Genomic DNA, 17,821 nt, shown 5'->3' with positions numbered 1-17,821 from the left:
AGGGGGAGAGAGAGAGAGAGAGAGAGAGAGAGAGAGAGAGAGAGAAATAGGAAGTATGCCAGTGGGGATGGATGCATGCATTCTAAACTTTAATAACACACTGTGTCACACTGCACGGCATTTCGACATGTGTCATGTTATAAGACACGACATGATGCATCACGTTACTTTACTTGACACAATGCATTACATTACATGACATGGGTACTAATAATATCATGTAAAACAGTGCGAATATGTCAAGATGCTTTGATTTAAATGTCTTTGAGGCTCGCAAATAAGTCAAAAAGCTAGTTATCTTCTTTTAAATATCTAATTCTGTCAGGGCATATTCGCCTTTTTTGTGCTACGATACAAACATTTTTCATTCTGGTCTAATACGGTACTGTTACTGTACTTCTAAAACAATCTGGGGAACTAGATTAGTGTGGGCCACTGCACATTTAAAAGAACTCGTATAAACTGACAAATCAAACATTTGTACCCAGACTGATACCATATCGAAACATTGTGAATACCATAGATGAAATGGGAAAATAACAACCAAACTAACAAACATTTTTTAAATAAAATACATGTTCTTTTAATGAAGTGGATGGCAAAAATAACTGGCCATCATGTGAAATATGTTTTACCAGACTGGGTTACATCTCCAGTACTTACTCAGAGGCCTTGTCTTGTGTGAGCCACACTGCAGGCAGTAGTTTCTGTCCAGCCGACCATCTTCACACATGTCATCTACTTGCTCATCATCGTACAAAAATGCGTCCACATGCAGTGTGTGTCTTGGATCACAGTCTGCATTCTGAGAAAGAGAGGGAGTGCTCAGTAAGTGGTGAAGTCACAGTAAGAACTGCCTAAATTAATATTAGCAATGTGGTGATGTGTGTTGTTGCTTTCAGCCCGAAGACTGATTTAATCTAGCTCTCCACTCTAGTCTATCCTTTGCTAGCCTCTTCATCCCTGCAAGCGAACTGCAACCTATATCCATTTGAACATCCTTCCTCTATTCTAACCTTGGTCTCCCTTTACAATTTTAACCCCATCTCCCAGTTACCACACTTCCCTGCATTGCCAAACTGATAATTCAGTGATGCCTCATGACATTTCCTATTAAATGTTCCCTTCTTTTAACCAAGTTATGGCAGAAAAATCCTTTTTTCCCCCTATTCAATTCAGTAACTTCTCATTATTTATCTGATCTACCCATCTAATCTTTAACATTCTTCTGTAGCACTACATTTCACTATCTTTTATTCTATTCTTGTGTGGACTGTTTATTTTTGCATTTTACTTCTGTACACTCCAGAGAAATGTAATGCTGGAAAAAAATTAATACACCCTTTTAGATGTTTCCAACTAACTCAGGATTTATTGTTGCAACAGTGCATATGGAGTACATGAAATAATTACATTTACAGATCACTAGCACAAGTGGTTCTGAGATACCAGGTATTGACCCACACTGAAACACCCATGATGTAGCCTCCACAGGCGGCAATGCAGGCGCCGACTCTGGCATTCAGTCAATCACACATATGGCTAAAAGTGTCCTGGGATATGTTACAATACATCTGCTCGATCTGTTTACATAATTCTGTAAGAGTTCTCGGTTGACAAGACGCACAGTCACTTCTTCGTTCCATCTCATCCCATCATATCCCACATGTGCTTGACCGGAGAAAAGTCCGGAGATCATGCTGGCCAGGGAAGTTGCTGTAAATCTTGCAGAGCACACCGAGTTTCGCAGGCAGTGGGTGGATGAGCATTATCCTGTTGGAACAACACTTCACCTTCCTGTTGCAAGAATGGCAAAAGAAGGGGTCTAACAACATTCTGCACGTACTGGGCATTGGTTAACCTCCCCAACAGAAACATCAATTGTGAATGAGAGTTTCAGCTTATACACCCCATACCATAAAGCCTAGGGTGGGGCCAACGTGTCTCGAATAAATGCTTTCTATGAGACAGCACTCATCAGCTCTACATCATATGCGCACACAACCATCACTTGCACGAAGACAGAACCTGCTTTCATTGCTGAAGCCCACGGCGTGCCACTACATCTTCAAAGTGATGCTCTGACGGAACCAGCTGAGCCGTGCAGGTCTATGCTGTGGCACGAGTCAAGTCAGGTTGCAACAGTTTGTGTTCACCCATCTGGCTCACAAGCCCTCTTATCTGTGCTGTAACAGCTGTTATGATCTGCCACTGCTGCCCTTGCAATAGGACTCTCCTGACAGATGTCTGTGCTGCATGGACATCCAGAACCTTGTCTACGGGTGTGAGAATGTTCGTGTCACCACTGATACCAGTATAATTGTACAATTGATGCAGCACGTCCAACTCTTGTAGTAATTCTCTGAAAGGACCATTCCGCCATTCAGAGGGCCACAAGTTGACCACTTTCAAACTCGCTCAGTTGGCTGTAAGTGCATCTCTGTGGCATGGTTGCCTGCTTGCTTCTCACATTTGCACCACACTGACCCTTCTCTATTAAAGAGTACACACAGATGGCCCTCTGGTAGCTATCTCACTATGCTATCTGTTGGCAGATGATGTTGAAACCATTATCAGTACCTCTACTATCTCCCAGGTGGCACATACTGTCATTGAACGAAAATCAGTATCATCTTCCCCAGTGTATTAATTTTTTCCCCCAGCAGTATACCTTCACAAAAGAGTTCCTAAAACGTACATTAATATTAACTGTTAGTAAATTCCACTTTCTCAGAAAAGCTTTTCTAGTTGTCGTCAATCTGAGTTTCGTATTCTCCCTACTTTGGCCATTAGTTATTTTACTGTCCACATGGCACAACTCATCTACTGCTTTTAATTTCTTATTTCCCAATCTCATTCTCTCAGCACTGCCCAATTTTATTGACTTATATTTATTGACCTCATCTTACTTCTGTTGATGCTAAAACACTGTCCACTTCATTCAGCTGATCTTCCAGATCTTCTGCCATCTCTGACGGAATTACAATGTTCTTGGCAAGCCTCAAAGTTTTTCTCCTCGAAGTTTAAGTCCCTTTGTCAAATTTCTCCTCATTTTCTTTTACTACTTGCTTAATGGACAGGTCGAATTAACGTTGGCAATAGGCTATGATCCCGATCCTCTCCTCTCTACCACTGCTCCCTTTTTACAGTCCTTCAATTCATAATTGCAGTCCGGTCCCAGTACAAACCATGAATAATCTGACACTTCTCATATTTCATGCCTGCTATCTGCAGAATTTTGAAGATTGTAATCCTGCAAATATTATCAAAAACTTTCTGTAAATCTACAAATGCTATAAACATTGTCTTACTGTCTTAAGATAAGTTATAAGATCAGTTAATTCTGAGGATATGTCATCTGCTCCAGTGGCCTCATTTAATTAGGGCCTTTCAGACCTCTGTCGAATTATTCTTGCAGTATCGTGTCTTCTCTCTCATTGTCACCTACTTCCTCTTCCCTTTCTGTTAACATTGTCTTCAAGTTCATTTATCTTGCATAGTCCTTCAAATTTTTCTTCCTTTGTTTAGTACTAGCTTGTCATCCGAGTTCTTCATATTCCTACAGCTGCTTCTCTTTTTCTCCTTGGGGAAGATCAGTTTGGATTCCGTAGAAATGTAGGAACATGTGAGGCAATAGTGACCCTACGACTTACCTTAGATGATAGAGTAAGGAAAGGCAAACCTACGTTTCTGCGTTTGTAGACTTAGAAAAAGTTTTTGAAAATGTTGAATGGAATACTCTCTTTCAAATTCTGAAAGGTGGCAGGGTAAAATATAGGGACCAAAAGGCTATTTACAATTTGTACAGAAACTAGATGGCAGTTATAAGAGTCAAAGGACATCAAAGGGAAGCAGTGGTTGGGAAGGGAGTGAGACAAGGTTGTAGTCTCTCCCCGATGTTATTCTATCTATATATTGAGCAAGCAGTATAGAGGGGGGGGGGAGGGGGGGAGGGGAAGAGTTGGAATTAAAACCCACGGAGAAGAAATAAAAACTTTGAGGTTCGCCGATGACATTGTAATTCTGTCAGAGGCAGCAAAGGACCTGGAAGAGCAGTTGAATGGAATCAACAGTGTCTTGAAAGGAGGATATAAGATGAACATCAACAAATGAAAAACAAGGATAATGGAATGTAGTGGAATTAAATCAGGTGATGCTGATGGAATTAAGTTAGGAAATGAAGACACTTAAAGCAGTAAATGGTTTTGTATTTGGGGAGCAAAATAACTGATGATGTTCGAAGTAAAGAGGACGTAAAATGTAGATTGGCAATGGCAAGGAAAGCGTTTCTGAAGAGAAGTTTGTTAATATCTAGTATAGATTTAAGTGTCAGTAAGTCTTTTTTGAAAGTATTTGTACAGAGTGTAGCAATGTATGGAAGTGAAACATGGACGATAAATACTTTAGACAAGAAGAGAATAGAAGCTTTTGAAATGTGGTGCTACAGAAGAATGCTGAAGATTATATTGGTAGATCACGTAACTAATGAGGAGGTACTGAATAGAATTGGGGAGAAGAGGAATTTGTGGCACAACTTGACTAGAAGACTGGGATCGGTTGGTAGGACATGTTCTGAGGCATCAAGGGATCACCAATTTAGTATTGGAGGGATGCGTGGAGGGTAAAAATCGTAGAGGAATTCTGAGAGCCAAGGTTTGGTACAGCACTGCTACTTTTTGTGGTGTCACCGCCAGACACCACACTTGCTAGGTGGTAGCTTTTAAATCGGCCGCGGTCCATTAGTATACGTCGGACCCGCGTGTCACCACTGTCAGTAATTGCAGACCGAGTGCCACCACACAGCAGGTCTAGAGAGAGACGTACTAGCACTCACCCCAGTTGTACAGCCGATGTTGCTAGCCATGGTTCACTGAGAATTACGCTCTCATTTGCCGAGACGATAGTTAGCATAGCCTTCAGCTACATTTGCTACAACCTAGCAAGGCGCCGTATTCAATTGCTATAATACTTCTGTATCATCAAGAGCAATGTTCTACAAATGTGTATTAAAGTTAAGTATTTCAGAAGCTCCGTACTTTTCTTTATAGCATTCATTACGTATCCTGTTTCAGACCTCACGCCAGCTGGTGTGAGCTTATAGCGTGCATTTCGGCCTCCTCTAAAAACAGTGTTGGCAATTCTGCCGACACTTCATACTGGCGCCGAGGATTGGTGACGCGCCCACGTTGCATTCATCTTGATATTGCTTTGCTCTGATTTATTTGTGTCATGGCTTCGCCACGATCTCCAGATGTACTGTCCGAATTTTATCGCTTGCAGAATCAGCAGACGCAGGCCTTGCTGGATGCCCTTGGACAGCTCGTCCAGGGTCAACGTGCAATGCAAAACTATGCGGCCGCCGCTGCTTCATCGCTACCGCAGCCACAACACGTAGTTGCACCACCATTCCGTAATTTTCAAGCGGAAGTGGAAACCTGGACGGAGTGGTCGCGCCAATTTGGATTCCATCTCGCCACCTACAGAATTCAAGGTAACAAACGGCAGCCTCACTTATTATCGTGTGTCGGTGTCCAGACGTACAGAGTGATAGTGAAATTGTTTCCCCGACGCGACGTAGCAACTCTGTCCTACGAAGAAATTTTGTCTGCTTTAGATGCCTATTTCAAGGAAACCGTCCATGTAGTTGCAAAAAGGTATACCTTCTTTCATACCAAACGTACGGCCGGTCAGACTAATCGGGAGTGGGTTGCAACTTTGCAAGGCCTTACAAGGGATTGTGCTTTTGAGTGTGAATGTGGACTTCCTTATTCAGATACTATGGTGCGTGATGCCATTGCACAGAACGTTTCTGATGTTCGTGTACGGGAACAGATTTTGAAACTAGTCAATCCCTCCCTTCAACAAGTGATAGACATATTGGATCGGCAAGACACACTTGACTTTGCTCAGGAATCATTTGAAACTTCGCCAGCTAAGTGTCACATTAACCGGCCCGCCGGGCAAGCTGCACGGAACTGTAAACAGCCCTCGTGCACGTCCGCGCAGCCACGTGTGCCGTGCAAGCACGCAAATGCAGTGAAATCATGCCCGCGGTGTGCTACTCGACATTCGCGTGAGAATTGCCCATCACGACAAGCTATTTGTTTTTTCTGTAATAAGAAAGGTCATGTTCAAAGTGTTTGCCAGAAAAAGCTCAGATTGGACACTCCCAATCATTCCAGGCCCTTTGCTTCGCGCCAGAATCGAACCAAGAATACTCGGGCTCGTGAACCTTCGCCCATGGACATTCATGTCGTTAATGCCACTCCGCCCAGTGCTACTCTCTCTCACAGTGCCTGTGTTCATCCCACAAAAAGTGTGCGTCGACGTCGGCGGAAATCCCGTCAGGTCACAAGTGATTCTGTACCAGTGTCAGTTCATGTTGCACGAGACAGTCGCTCTTGTCGTCAGCAGGACAATAAACTTTTTGTTGATTTGGATTTCAACGGCAAAGTGATACCGTTCCAGCTCAATACCGGAGCTGCAGTTCCACTACTCAATCACGACACATACAAACAGCTGGGCACACCTCCGTTGCATGCCGCAAATGTTAAGCTCGGTAGTTATTCAGGACAAGCAATCCCTGTGTTAGGACAGTGTAGCCTTCTTGCAACATACAAGGGACAAACAAAACTTGTGTCTTTTTACGTCCTTCGTTCTTCTTCTGCGGTGAACTTGTTTGGTTTAGATTTATTTCAGTTGTTTAACTTGTCTATAGTCAATCAGGTCCTATCAGTGAACCAGTCTGTGCCTTCAGCCAGTGTTTCTCGTCTATGTGAAGAATTTGCAGACATTTTTGCACCGGGCCTTGGTTGCGCTAAGAACTATGAAGCACATTTGGAACTGAAAGTAAACGCGCAACCGAAATTTTTCAGAGCGCGCAATGTTCCCCACGCATTGCGTGATGAGGTCGCAAGAACATTAAATGATTTAGAATCACAAGGTGTAATTGAACGTGTGCTGGCTTCTCTCTGGGATTCACCCTTAGTAATTTTGCAAAAACCTTCCGGAAAATTGAGACTTTGCGTGGACTTCAAGGCAACAGTGAATCCACAACTTGTGACTGCTACTTTTCCTTTACCCCGCCCGGAAGATCTTTTTGACAAACTGTGCCCGGGTAAATATTTTTCGAAGTTGGACCTCGTAGATGCGTACTTGCAAATACCGGTGGACAAAGAATCCCAGCGCGTATTGGTGGTTAACACGCATCTTGCTTTGTACAGATTCAAAAGACTGCCATTCGGGTGTGCATCCGCCCCTGCATTGTTTCAGCGATATTTACAAACTGTTTGTGCGTCGGTCCCTACTGCTGCAAACTATCTGGATGATATTGTGGTCTCCGGAAAGACAGAAGACGAACATTTAGACAATCTCCGAACATTATTTCCGGTCTTGCGACAAAATGGCCTTCGCTTGCGGAAGGACAAATGTGTGTTTTTTGCTCATGAATTGCCATATCTGGGACGTGTACTCAATGCCCAAGGCATACATCCCAGCCCAGAGCACCTTCGTGCCATACAAGACTTGCCTTCGCCGCAGAATTTGAAGCAGCTACAGAGTGTGCTGGGAAAAATTAATTATTACAACAAATATATCCCCCATGCCTCTTCCATTTCAGCTCCGCTTCATCACTTACGCCGTAAAGGTGTTCCGTTCGTCTGGTCGACGGAATGCGAACGCGATTTTCGCCAGCTGAAATTGGCGTTGCTTTCCAATACTTGCCTTACGCCATTCGATCCCCAGAAACCCCTTTTGTTGATGGTAGATGCATCAGATTTCGGGATCGGAGCTGTGCTTGCGCACCAAGATGTTCGCATGATCGCCCTATTGCCTTTGTGTCCAAATTGTTCTCGTCAGCGCAAAGAAATTATTCACAGATAGAGAAAGAAGCTTTGGCTCTCGTATTTGGTGTTACCAAGTTTCATGATTTCTTGTATGGTCGTCACTTTACCATCATCACAGACCACAAACCTTTGACTTCCCTTTTTCATCCGAACAAGCCTGTACCTCCACATACAGCGCAGAAATTCATTCGCTGGTCTATTTTCCTCTCGCAGTACCGCTACGATATCTTGTATCGGTCCACTGCTAAGCACAGAAACGTCGATGCGTTGTCCCGTTTGCCTGTTGCTGAGGATAGAGCATTCGATACTTCCGAACTTGCTTGCATGTTCAGTGATGCGGAAAACGATGACGTGGTCGAACCGTTTCTGATTGATTTTCGTTGTGTAGCTACAGCCACAGCTGCGGACCCTGTCCTTGCTACCATTTTGCGTTTTGTTGCTACGCAATGGCCCTTGTCAAAGTCATGGATCGAGGATCCGTTGGTTCGCCGATTTTTGCTCACCAGGAGAGACTTTTTGTTCGACGTGGTGTTTTGCTGTTGCGTTCTGATAATGATCAGTCCAGGGTCGTGGTCCCACGTTCGTTACAGTCCTCTGTCTTAAAGCTTCTCCACCAAGGACATTGGGGTATAGTGCGAACGAAACAACTTGCTCATCAGCACTGTACTTGGTTCGGAATCAATGCTGCGATTACGAATATGTGCTCTTCTTGCATGGCGTGTGCCGAACAACAATCCGCGCCACCGCGGAAATTCTTTGCATGGCCAAAAGCCACTTCCCCTTGGCAACGCTTACACACAGATTTTGCTGGTCCCTTCTGGTATGCTCGATGGTTGGTTGTGGTGCATTCCTTCAGTAATTTTCCTTTTGTTGTCCGGATGTCTTCCACGACGTCTTCTGCCACAATCCAAGCGTTGTCCGCTATCTTTTGCATTGAAGGTCTACTGCAGACTATTGTTTCCGACAATGGCCCACAATTCATGTCTGCAGAATTTCAGTCATTCTGCAAGGCCAATGGTATTCAACACCTGACATCCGCGCCGCTTTTGCCTCAGTCCAACGGTGCCGCTGAACGTTTGGTCCGGACTTTCAAGTCACAGATGTTGAAATTGAAAGAGTCGCATTCACGGGAGGACGTGTTATTGCTCTTTTTGTCCTCGTCTCGCTCTCAGCCCCCCAATGGTCACTCGCCGGCTGAGTTGCTCCATAGTCGTCCTCATCGAACCTTGATGTCTTTGCTACATCCGCCACATCAGGTTACTGTGCAGCGGCAGCCACCTGCTTTTGCTCCCGGCGACGTAGTATACTATCGCAACTATCGCAGTTCACGGCGTTGGCTCGCAGGGCGCATTATTTGCTACCTCGGCCACGCTATGTATCTGGTTTTGGGGGCCTCTGGTGAGGTGCGTCGGCATCTCAATCAGCTGCGCCTCTGTCGTCGCACGGGTTCTGCCGCTCCCCGTCTGCTTTCAGCGACGGTGGCGTCCGGTCAGCGCCCTGGGGACCCATCTACTGGCTCGCCTCATCCCCAGGTGTTACCGACGATGCCTTCCATTTTGCCCCATGGCGTCGCGCCGCCACCGCAGCCCGCAGTGGACGCGTCGCTGCAACCGCCGGGCGCCTCCCTGGGTCACGCGCCGCCGGTCGCTTCCCGTGACCAGCTGTCCTCCGGCATGGAACTCTTGCCCGCTCCGGACCATCTGTAGTCTTCGCCAGTCGGGTGCTCCGACTCGATGGAGGTCGACCCTTCGGGCCCTCCTGACTATCTACGGGCGCATACACCTCATGTTGGCGTGCACCCTGGACTAGGTTTCCAGGCGTTTCCTAGCTCCCCTCGGACCGAATGGCCGGGTGCGGGTGGCACAGCCTCGCCTGTTGTTAGGCTCCCCATCTCGTCGCATACGTCAACATGGGGTCCTCCCCACGGCGGGCGGAAGCCTTATAATACAACCGTTCGCCGATTTGCGGGGGAGGAATGTGGTGTCACCGCCAGACACCACACTTGCTAGGTGGTAGCTTTTAAATTGGCCGCGGTCCATTAGTATACATCGGACCCGCGTGTCGCCACTGTCAGTAATTGCAGACCGAGCGCCACCACACGGCAGGTCTAGAGAGAGACGTACCAGCACTAGCCCCAGTTGTACAGCCGACGTTGCTAGCCATGGTTCACTGAGAATTACGCTCTCATTTGCCGAGACGATAGTTAGCATAGCCTTCAGCTACATTTGCTACGACCCAGCAAGGCGCCGTATTCAATTGCTATAATACTTCTGTATCATCATGAGCAATGTTCTACAAATGTGGATTAAAGTTAAGTATTTCAGAAGCTCCGTACTTTTCTTTATAGCATTCATTACGTATCCTGTTTCAGACCTCACGCCAGCCGGCGTGAGCTTACAGCGTGCATTTCGGCCTCCTCTAAAAACAGTGTTGGCAATTCTGCCAACACTTCACTTTTCATATGAACCAATCACACCAAAACTTCAGAGAGTTATTCCTACCTGTGATTTCTGTATATGGATCAAATTTAATTAACATTGGATGCCTAATATATACATCTGCAAAGTTGGCCAAAAATTTTTATAGGCAAATTTTGGGTATTTTTTGGGGAGCAATATCTCAGCTGTGTCTTGTTCAATCCTTTTTTCCTTGCCACAGCTGGAAAGAGCATGCTTTAAACTTTCAAAGCTAGATTGTTTAATTTCTGGATCTTGCACATTGATGAGTAAGAATACATATCAAAAGTAGGGATAATGGATTATCGATAAATACAAAAAATACAATTTGAAGTTTTAAGTCAACAAATGTGCAATTGTAGTGTCTTTTAATAGTATAAGATTTGTCTGTAGTTTAGAGAATGCAACTATGCTAATAAAAGTGTTTTTACAGTATTTTACAGTATAGAATATAAATATAATAAAACTTCAGAAAATGCTCTTAAGATTATAAAATCTAGATCACAATGGAATGGTATATTGCTTTGGAATGTTTCAACCCTACAATGCATAGTGATGCATATATGCATTGTCACTCAGTTTCCATCGGGATTATTAAGCAGTTATAGTTTTTAAGGCTCTATCCTCATAGCAGTGGTACCTTGCTGAAAGACCACTTTCAATTGTTGCTTTCATAATGTCAGTCTTCTGTGCGGTGTAATCTTTAGTGTTGACATTGTACAACCTCAGTGTTGAGTATTGAGTGTTTGAATAATCAATAACCATTGTTGTAGCTGAATGTAAGCACTAAAACAGAAGACTTGCTGCAACCCATTTGCTAAAGAAAAATGTGTATGGAAGAAGGCTTTAACACCAGTAACCATAGCGATATCTGACATGTTGAAGTTACTGACTAATGAAGTTTTTAAACCTGGTCAGAAAATTAGTACCAAATGTAGACATGAAGTGACCCAAAAAGAATCATTCCACCAGGATAAGCAAGAATCACCGTCCACTGAAGACATGGATTGTGTTGTTGCTTGCTTTACTGCTAATACTCCATCATCATCAATTGGAGAGTCACCATCAAAGCTTCAACGGATAAGCAAAAGGGATTCAATGGGATACATAAAGCACAAAGTTCTGAAAGCACAAGGCTGTATTACTAACGTAACTGCCACAGCTGGTGGTGTGAGCCATGTAGATGTTGTTCAAATGCAAATGGAAGAGTGCCAGAAATGTAAAGACATGGATATCTTAATTGAAGAACTTAAGATTAAGCTTCAGACTTCAGACAATTGCAGTAAAGTTCAAATTTTGAACCTGGCCCCCAAATAGTTGGACTATTTAGAAAAGGCTAAAGAAATTGCAGTTTCAACTAAAATGGTGAAGAAGGCTGGGAAACTAAAGATGGAAGGTGGGTTTTGGCAACACTTGCAAACCAAAAAGGGAAAAAGCTCAGTGTTGAAGTAAAATAAAATGTCCTCACATTTTTGAAGATGAGTTTTCTCATTTATGTCCTTGCAAAAAGGATTGTGTTGCAGTAAGAATAAACGGGGAAAAGGTTCTCAAGCAGAAATGCCTGCTCCTTTGTAACCTGAAAGAAATGTTCATTGCTTATTGTAAGCAATATGGAAATCAACTGAAATTCTCTAAATTTTGTGAGGTCAGGACGAAATGGTGTACTGCAGTTGGTGCTTCTAGATCACATTCAGTATGTGTATGTGCAGTTCAACAAAATGTCATGTTGGCTTCAGCAATATCCATCCAAGATGACTACAAGAAATTGATGTAAAAACTGTATGCAGTTTGGAGTCAAAAGACTGTATGCTGCAATGTTGTGAGGAATGTCCTGGAAAAAGCAACTAGAGGCTGTTTTTGAAGATGATTACTCTGCAGAAACAATGGAATACAAGCAATGGCCCATATTGACAGAGACACATTAGAGACATGTCACAGAACTGTTGAAGATTTCATGGAGGCACTGACTTTGAAAATTACCAGTTTAAGACACCATCACTTTGTGTCAAAACACCGAAGTTTATACCTTAAGCAGCTAAAAAGAAATCTTGCAGAAAATGAATTAGGCTAATTATATTGATGGAAATTGTTTGAGATTTGTTCATTTGTTGTGCAAGATGCTGTGCAAGGATTTCATTGGGAGAATAGCCAGGCCACTTTACATCCATCTGTCATCCATTTCGGTGGCAAAGAATGTCACATTTGTATGATTAGCAACAGTCTCCGACATGATGCCATTGCTGTTCATGCTTTTCAAATAAAGTAAGTAGCATATTTAAAGATAAAGAATGAAAACGTTAAGAACATTTATTGCTTTAGTGACGGTTCAGCTGCTCAGTATACGAATTTCAAAAATTTCATCAATTTATGTCTGCACGAAAAGCATTTTTTTGGAACAAGGCGTGCTAAATGCTTTGTGATGGTATTGGAGGAACAGTAAAAAGGCTAGCAGCCCGTGCTAGTCTGCAGAGCCCCTTAGGTGGTAACCAAATATTGACTCCATATGATTTGTTCAAATTCTGTGATGACAGTATTCCAGGTATAAAATTTTTTATGTACCATAAGAAGAGATTGGGGGGGGGGGGGGGGGGGGGGGGAAATCAGCCTGATCGAGAAACAAGGTTGCCATGGGACATACAATACCTGGAATAAGAGAAAATCATCAATTTAAGCAAATTAATTGTAATCAGCTCAGAGTAAGCAGAGGTTCCAGTGATGCTACAGCATTCAGAGTTAATGCCTTCGAAGATGAAGAAATTCCAGCAATCTCAATTGCAAGTTTACAATTTTTGCTGGTTTTGAAGCATGTGTGCAGTTTCACTTGAACAACTGAATGTCCTCATCACGTTTATGCACCTACATGGTTCTGCTTGTTCCCTCCACTGGCCAACTGCTAAAGACACCTGCTGGGTGCAGGAGCAACATATTTTCATGACTTTAGAAGCAACATCAACATCACCATCAGGAAGACAATATAGTTATACATAATATGTCCTTAAAAAATTGTAGAACTGTTTAATCAAAAAGGGAACTGACACTCTAGTATGTTTGTTTTGAAATTGGCTGTGTTGTGTATTATATTTATTCTTAGGGTGTGTGTTAAATCAATGATTGAATATACTGGAATAAAAAAAGAAAGTAATTATGAGACTTCATGAGTAAAATATAATTTCACTTTTCTATATTCTCGAAGTGCTAAAATAATAACTTTTGCAACATATTCTTACTCATCATTATGCAAGATCCAGAAGATAAACAATATAGCTTTGAAAGTTTAAAGCATGCATTTTCCAGCTGTTGCAAGGAAAAAAGAATTGAACAAGACACATTTGAGATATTGCTTCCAAAAAATACCCTAAAATTTGCACATAGAAAATTTTGGCCAACTTGGCAGATGCATTTCTTTTCATTTAGGCATTCAATGTTAATTAAATTTGATCCATATATAGAAATCACTGGTAGGAATAACTCTCTGAAGTTTTGGTGTGATTGGTTCACGTGAAAAGTAGCAGTGGTCGGTCAAATCTTGGCTCTCAGAATAGTGTAACAAATTTTTTTAGCCACTTTAGAGGGTTTTATCTATGTTTAGCTGTGGCTAAATCCCTAATTTTTCCCATGGTGTGATTCAGTGTAAAGAATTGTCTATGTATATTAAAGGAAATGACTAAATGTTTTCTAGAACTGAGCAAACCTGGCACATTTGCACCTTTGTATGTGATGCGAACATAAGTAGCCTCTCCTTAAAAGCCCGTAAAAATTTAACCACTGAAGATACTAGACTGAAATTTTGTATACAAACATTCAAAACCATATAGAACCTTCACACCAAATTTCATTAGATTTGGTGATGGTCGGGTGGTGACCACTGGTCCCCTTGATGTGGACTGACCCAACACTACGCAGACTCAGAAGGATGTAGGCTGCAGTACGTACTGGGAGATGAAGAAGCTTGCACAGGATAGAGTAGCATGGAGAGCTGCATCAAACCAGTCTCTGGACTGAAGATGACGACAATGACAATGATGGCAACAACAACGACGACGACGACGACGACGACGACGACAACGACAACAAGGTTGGGGGGTAGTGTCCAACCAACAGATGCCTGGGATCTGTTTCTTGTTTTTGTTTCTCGATTTCTGCAGCTGTTGTTCTGATGTGTGGTGGGGCTATGCCCATAAGCTGGTTTGCAGGAGTTGGATGGAGGCAGCCTGTTATGATGTGTCCTGTCTCATTCAGAGCTATATTTATTTGTTTTGCCTGTGTGGATTTTTGTCATACAGGTGCCGAGTACTACGTTGCGGAGAAACATAATGCTAAAGCTGATGTACGGAGAACTGTGGGCTGTGCTCCTCATCCACTACTTGTAAGCTTGGGGATGATGTTATTCCTGGCAGTCACTTTCATTTTTGTGTCCACACAGGGATCATTGAAAGTGAGAGAACAGTTGGGTTTGACTCCAAGATCTTTCAGTGTGTCACAATGAGAGAGGTGGTGTCCCGTCCAGATCATGTTGAGTTTTCTCCTGGCTTCTCAACTGCGCAGGTCAAAAGGGCAGACCTGGATTTTTGCTGTTTGGCTTGAGGTGATTATCTCCATAGCAGACAGCTAGATTCTCAAACACTTCTGTCAGTTTGCTTTCCACCTTTTCAAATGTTTCACCCTGAGCAGCAATGACTGTATCATGTGCGTAGATGAATGGGTGAGCATCTGTACAAATCGGCTGGTCATTGGTATACATGTTGTACATCAGTGAGGCAAGGACGCTACCTTGGGGTAGTCCATTTTTCTGGGTCCGCCATCGGCTCCTCTTTGTCTGCAGCATAACAAAGAAGTGTCTGTTCTGCACCAGGCACTGGATGAATTACACCAGCTGGTTATCCTACGCAGTGTTATATACTTTTAATATTCACTTATTACGGATAATGGTGTCATGAAAGGTTGTAAGGTTGACAAAAGCTGCACCTGTGATTTGTTTCTGTTCGTAGCCATCTTCTATGTGATGTCTGAGGTTCAACATTTGTGCACAGGGTGGCCTCCCAGGGAGGGACCCTGCTTGCTCTTTAGTAATATCCTGTTCTACACGTGCACAGATGGTGTTGACGATCATTCTTTCTAGGACTTTATAGAGCTGACAGAGAAGGGAGTTAGGTTGAAAATTTTTGGGATATGTGGGGCTCTTTCCAGGTTTTGGTATAGCTACTATCTTTGCCTTCCACCAGATCTTGGGGATCTTCATTTCAAGGACGCATTTGTTCATCACATCTAGTCCATCAGTTTTACTATTCTTCATTAGAGAGACTGAGTCTCCTAATTCTTCCAGGGTAAAGGGAGTGCCTAGATGGTCTTCTTCATGAATGAATTTCAGAATCTTCTTTCTTGCATGTTTGCTGTTGGTTTTGCCATTGAGTATGAGCTGATGGGCTATTTAATTTGGTGTGACATATGAATTTTGAGTGTTAGTTGGGGGTCATTATTGATGTTTTTAAGAAATTGCCAGGCCTTTTGGGCAGTTATAACTGACAGGTGGCACACTGAGACACAGTCAAAATTTTCAGAAACAGTCAGGAAAAGTACAGATCGCTGTCTCCCTCTCATGACGATTTCAGGTCTTACATATAAGGCGATAGTGATAGCTTTTACCTGGTTTCATAAGCAGGATGAATGTACTTCAGCTACACTGGAAGAAGGGGGGAGGTGGGGTAGGGCTCTCTTTCATGCCAGATACAACTGAAGAGAGCAAGAATATGACATTTGTATTCTAGAGGTAAATTATGGAACATCTGGTTATGAGTGCATTGGATGGCCTGGGTCTGAGTAGTGGCATTGCACCAAAGCAAGGCACTGAAGAGTTCCCATTCATTGTGCACGTAACTATGGTTCTGACGACTGAGAATCAAATGATAAACACTCTTCACTCACCTTCAACGGAGTTAGAAGGTAGGGGAGGGATTTTCAGTTTCCAAGGGTTGGACAAAGTGCTTTGCTAGTTGTTCAGCAACTACAGAGGCGTCATAGGGAATGGCGCTATCATGCTAGATGCCCAAGACACTAGAGAATAACTGGTATCTGCGAATACAGCACTGATTGTCCTATCCTTGAGAGGAGTCAGTACGGGTACAAATAGTGGTTGCTAATCCCAACAATGTGATCACTGGGATTGTTATATACGTCAAAGACGCAGTTGACTTCCTACACATTCAAAACAATTTAAAAAGAAAGTTCTCTGACCAGTGGAACTGTCACGAATTTTAGAACGATTGTATTGAAAAATTTAACTTTCACATTACACTGAATGTACGTACCTCACCAACAAGAGGAGTACTTATGTTTTCCGAAGGCAAGACTGCATCTGGAGGAAGAACTTCCTTGATGTCATCGGCTATAGTTTTGAGCAAATCGTCTGATTCATCTTCTGTCTTAGTTGCTGTGAAGAAAAATATACATTTAATAACTATTGATAAGTGAGCCATATCATAAACAACGCATGACATACACACAATTCAGCCAATTCCACTTTATCCAAGAGAGAAAATTTTTTGTTGTTTCAGGGTCGTCAATATTTCGTATGATATTCATAAATTCTTCTCTTGCTCTAGGAAGACTCATTTTCTGTGCCGGATCTCCCGCAGCCATCGCCATTAAGTTAAATCCTAGACTTGAGCATTAATGTTTAGCGTAAATTCATTATAATGCATTACTGTAACTTTGCTACTTGTGAACAGGTACACATGTAAACAACATTCGAACTTCAATTTTATAGTCTCGCGTCGGTATCACAGACAGTGGTCGCTGGTCGGTGTACCACAAATGAAATTGAAGCAAAGACTTTATACGTTCATCGCTAGGATGTTTTTATTTATTATTTTATTTACAAGCATTAAAAAGTTCTATATAATGGAGCACACTTACCAAGGAAAAGTGGTGGAATTAAATATTTCATATACTCGAAATAACTCCAAATTATTACGAGAAGTGATAGTATGAGGTATACTAACTTTGGAGTGATGAGGGAGGGGGGAGAGAGAGAGAGAGAGAGAGAGAGAGAGAGAGTGTGTGTCAAGTGTGTGTGTTGTGTTTTTGTAGTACTGGTGTGCATGTAAACACAGGGAAGTGTTGTGAAAATAAGCGGAACACTCCGCTTTCAGTGTAATTATTGTTTCTCTTCACATGTATGATTTGCATGGACTGTTTTGACAATATAATAGTGTTCATGTAAACTATTATGCTTTGATTCAATGTAGAGATAACTTTACAACAGAAAAATGACTGAGGTGAGTGCAGTACGGAACCTATACTTGTATGACTCACTATTTCTTAATATTTTAATAACACTGTATCTATGAAGTTATTGTTGTGTATCCGTTCTTTTTTTAGGAAGTCCAGAGACACTCTGTACATACTCTAGTGTTCAGATCACTAAAGAGGAGTCATGATATGTTCCTCTCGAATCAGGGGATATTAGCACCTATTGATGAAAAAAGCGTAAGTTTTGAATTTCAGTATAAAATATTAATAAAG

The 17,821-nt window shown here is 42.6% G+C and overlaps 2 protein-coding genes across 2 annotated transcripts in view; one reads left to right on the top strand and one right to left on the bottom strand.

Moving 5' to 3' along the window:
- Window positions 1-17,117, bottom strand: part of LOC126109890 (uncharacterized) — a 54,957-nt gene extending 37,840 nt beyond the window's left edge. Inside the window, exons 1-3 of the mRNA XM_049914979.1 lie at window positions 16,801-17,117; window positions 16,606-16,727; window positions 664-805 (exon numbers count right to left, since the gene is read on the bottom strand). Of these exons, the coding sequence (XP_049770936.1) occupies window positions 664-805; window positions 16,606-16,727; window positions 16,801-16,942 (406 nt within the window). The 5' untranslated portion in view covers window positions 16,943-17,117. The remainder of the gene's footprint in view (window positions 1-663; window positions 806-16,605; window positions 16,728-16,800) is intronic.
- A 225-nt stretch (window positions 17,118-17,342) lies between these two features.
- The window catches only part of LOC126109893 (pleiotropic regulator 1), a 37,641-nt gene continuing 37,162 nt past the window's right edge, over window positions 17,343-17,821 (top strand). Inside the window, exons 1-2 of the mRNA XM_049914981.1 lie at window positions 17,343-17,574; window positions 17,678-17,789. Of these exons, the coding sequence (XP_049770938.1) occupies window positions 17,566-17,574; window positions 17,678-17,789 (121 nt within the window). The 5' untranslated portion in view covers window positions 17,343-17,565. The remainder of the gene's footprint in view (window positions 17,575-17,677; window positions 17,790-17,821) is intronic.

The sequence above is a fragment of the Schistocerca cancellata genome, chromosome 12 (assembly GCF_023864275.1).
Source record: "Schistocerca cancellata isolate TAMUIC-IGC-003103 chromosome 12, iqSchCanc2.1, whole genome shotgun sequence".
Taxonomy (NCBI): domain Eukaryota; kingdom Metazoa; phylum Arthropoda; class Insecta; order Orthoptera; family Acrididae; genus Schistocerca; species Schistocerca cancellata.
Note: the sequence above shows the minus strand (reverse complement) of the source record. Positions and strands in the feature narration are given on the sequence as shown.